Source organism: Solanum pennellii, chromosome 1 (genome assembly GCF_001406875.1).
Source record: "Solanum pennellii chromosome 1, SPENNV200".
In the NCBI taxonomy this organism is placed as follows: domain Eukaryota; kingdom Viridiplantae; phylum Streptophyta; class Magnoliopsida; order Solanales; family Solanaceae; genus Solanum; species Solanum pennellii.
The window spans coordinates 63,364,317-63,367,425 of record NC_028637.1 but is presented as its reverse complement, the minus strand read 5'-3'; the positions used below and the strand labels follow the sequence as shown (position 1 = coordinate 63,367,425).

The 3,109-nt window shown below is 34.7% G+C and overlaps 1 protein-coding gene across 1 annotated transcript; it reads right to left on the bottom strand.

Moving 5' to 3' along the window:
• Window positions 1-916: 916 nt before the first annotated feature.
• On the bottom strand, window positions 917-2,902 carry LOC107016071 (universal stress protein A-like protein). The gene is made up of 4 exons (XM_015216552.2): window positions 2,459-2,902; window positions 2,222-2,325; window positions 2,034-2,152; window positions 917-1,377 (listed from the first exon to the last, which is right to left on the bottom strand). The coding sequence occupies exons 1-4, from the start codon at window positions 2,655-2,657 to the stop codon at window positions 1,281-1,283; spliced, it is 519 nt and encodes a 172-aa protein (XP_015072038.1). The 5' UTR covers window positions 2,658-2,902; the 3' UTR covers window positions 917-1,280.
• Window positions 2,903-3,109: the final 207 nt, after the last annotated feature.

Sequence of the window (3,109 nt, the reverse complement as noted above, 5' to 3'; positions counted from 1 at the left end):
TAGACCAAATACTAATCTCCAATGGAGTAATTGAGGCTCAGTTGAAACCCTAAGTTGAATTATTCGTCTTCTTCAAGTTCTAAATAGAGAAATATTTGAGAGAGTTCATTTTGGTGAACTGAAAGATACTGAAAATTTTGGGAGTTATAATCCTTAATTGCAGTATAGGAGTTCACTGGAAAAAGACCCAAAAGCCCAAAAAATACTATCAGCTGCCCACCGACGGCTACTGATGACGGACTGTCTATCATTCGTGGTCAGAAACTCAATATGTACCACGGGCCTCAACCACGAACATTGGTTCCACCGACCGGATCCGACCGTGGTTCTGACCTCTTCAGGAAAGTACTAGAGTGATCAACCACAGACACCACCTACGATTTGTATTCCCATCCACAGACTGTAGGTGGCCAGCATGGGTTGGTACCTTCAACTTCTGAACTCGGCCCTCTTGGGGTATTACATTATATTTGGCAGAAATTTGATAAATTTAGATTTATCATATTATTATTATTATTATTATCATCATATTAACAACAATCAACCGGGATGCATTATTGGTCATTCTTAAGCTAATATACATATATATCACTAATCTAAACATACATTAGTCTAACCAAAGAATGGAATATCAGGCTACACTATTCTTGGGATGGAATTCAACGGCACAACAGTCTTCTGATAATACATGTGAGACTATTGCAAGCTTGAAACATACATAAAATGAAGGCAAGTAAAGTAGATAATGAGACCATATGCAAGAGTGATATAAATTAACACCGATGGGAGTTTCATGAAAAATATCAACAAAGCAGATATATATTGTTCTGCTTTATCACCAACATTCTCGTAGTAATGGACTACGTTACTAGCTGAAATCGAGGAGAGGAGGCACACAAAAAGAGAGGTAAAGACGTGATTAAAAAGACCAAGGACTGCCCTTTCCATTTGTTCCATCAAGGTTGAAACGCTAGATATCTCTAATTAGAATTGCTATATTTATTAAAACCAAATACAGAGCCACATAGGCTGCAGCAACTTACGTTACCAGAGGAATGAGGGTCAAATATTCAGATTGCACTAGTTGTGACGACTGGCTTCTACCCAAAAACCTATTGCCTGTGGACTGGGCTAGCTATTGAGACAACAGATACAACCTCCATTTATTGATAATATAATTAATATATACATAAGTTTTATAATCCTCAATGAACTTGTGTTTATTCATCATCAAGTAAATGACATTGTGCATAGACTGGCACATGATATATCCTTGTTAATTAGCTGCTTTTGGGGTTTTCCTTGGGTGGCTTCACAATGAGAATAGGGCATTGCACATGATGAGCACAATAGTCGCTCACACTACCCAAGAAAGCCCTGCAAAACAACCTTAATATTACATACAAAAACAATCTAACAAGAGCAATTAACTTCATATGTTGCACATACAATCTACAAGTAAGGACGTCTCATCACTGGTATATGCCTCAATTATAATTTAGATTCTCTGTCAATTTAGTGAAAACTTTAGCATGTCAGATTTTAGAAATTTCAAGTGTAAAAGAATATGGAGATGAAGCAACGAAAGTCCATCGAGGAACAGGGGTGTTCATATTTGACTCAGGGACCTAAGCTCTTTTTTTATTAAGTATGAATGTAAAATAAAAGCTCAAGGCCAGATTGCTCTCTTCAGTCTTATCATAAGATTACCCACCTTACCTTTGCAGATGATATTCTCGCACAAGTAATGTGTATATATGTGTTGTATGCAGAGAGAGAATTGTGGAAGCTTTAAAACATATTCCATAGATTGGACTATTATCACTTTAATTATGCCCACATATTTCCTCCTGAAATTCAACTTGTCGCACAACCCTGATTTATTGGCGAAAATACTTTGATATATATCACTAAGACATACAAATTAAATATGGCTACTTTATAAATATAAAGAATTGAACTTATTCTATATTCACATGGGATAATCCTATTCCAATAATATAATGAATGTGTTGGGCGAAAAGAAAATAAACCTTTTAATCTTGCCAAGCCCTCGGCTACCGATTACTAGAAGGTCAACGTGCAATTCATGTGCAGTTTGACATATCATATCTTTTGGGTCCCCTTCTACAATCAGAGTCTCCGCCTTCACCTAAACCCAATCATAAAATTAGCACAAATATATATATATATATAAGCAACCAGAAATATATTGTGATACCATCTTTTGTTGGCAGAGATGGAGTGCCCGAGAGAGTATTCTAGTTGCATTCTCCTGTTGTCCTTTTCTCACAGCTTCAACAACAGTAGGTGTTGCAAAGACAACTATAAATATAAAAAAAAAAAAAGCCAATTACTTCACCCTCCCTCCCAAATTAAATATTTTAGTTTCATTGCATACAATTTTTTATCTTTGTTGATAAAAAATCTGGTCCAATAAATAGAAATACATACATACCAGGTCCAGCAGGATAAACCATGGGTGTAAAAGGAATTTGGACATTGATGAGAGTGATGATAATAGAAGGATCATTGATCAAATTATCTAATGCCCATTTCAAAGCATAGAAACTCTCTTCACTCTCATCGATAGCCACCATTATCATCTTCTTCCTAGTAACAGGAGTATCACTAGCTGCACTTGTCTCCGCCTCCATGTATTCTCTCTTGCCGCGCCCGTTTGATCACTAATTCTCTACTCTTTATTTTTTTTATATTTTTATAAATATAAATATTGCTTTCTCCTTCAATTTTTTTCGAGCTGTTCTAATCTAATCTAATCTAATTTTGTTGTGTTTTGGGATGAGAATTTCATATAGAACTAAAAACTTTGACGTGGCAGATATGCATGCCAAAACAAGAAAAGTGTCATTTCCACATGACAAAGTTTGCCACGCTTGTGCCAAATCTCGAACATTCTTCTCCGCATCTTTATCCTAGCTTCTCCATTCATGATGTACATAGATTGATTCGATTTAATTTGTGTATTATTAATTTAGTTTATCAATTTTTAATTTTTAAATATGCTAAATTAATATAATTTAATAAGAAATTTTTTATTTGTATTTGATTATTATATATTTGATTTTAGATTTATTCAATAAAAAAA

Coding starts and splice junctions, on each gene's coding strand:
- LOC107016071 (XM_015216552.2), bottom strand. CDS start 2,657: ATGGAGGCGGAGACAAGTGCAGCTAGTGATACTCCTGTTACTAGGAAG. Junction 2,326..2,458: donor GGTTTATCCTGCTGGACCTG/GTATGTATGTAT, acceptor TTATATTTATAG/TTGTCTTTGCAACACCTACT. Junction 1,378..2,033: donor GGGCTTGGCAAGATTAAAAG/GTTTATTTTCTT, acceptor GTTGTTTTGCAG/GGCTTTCTTGGGTAGTGTGA.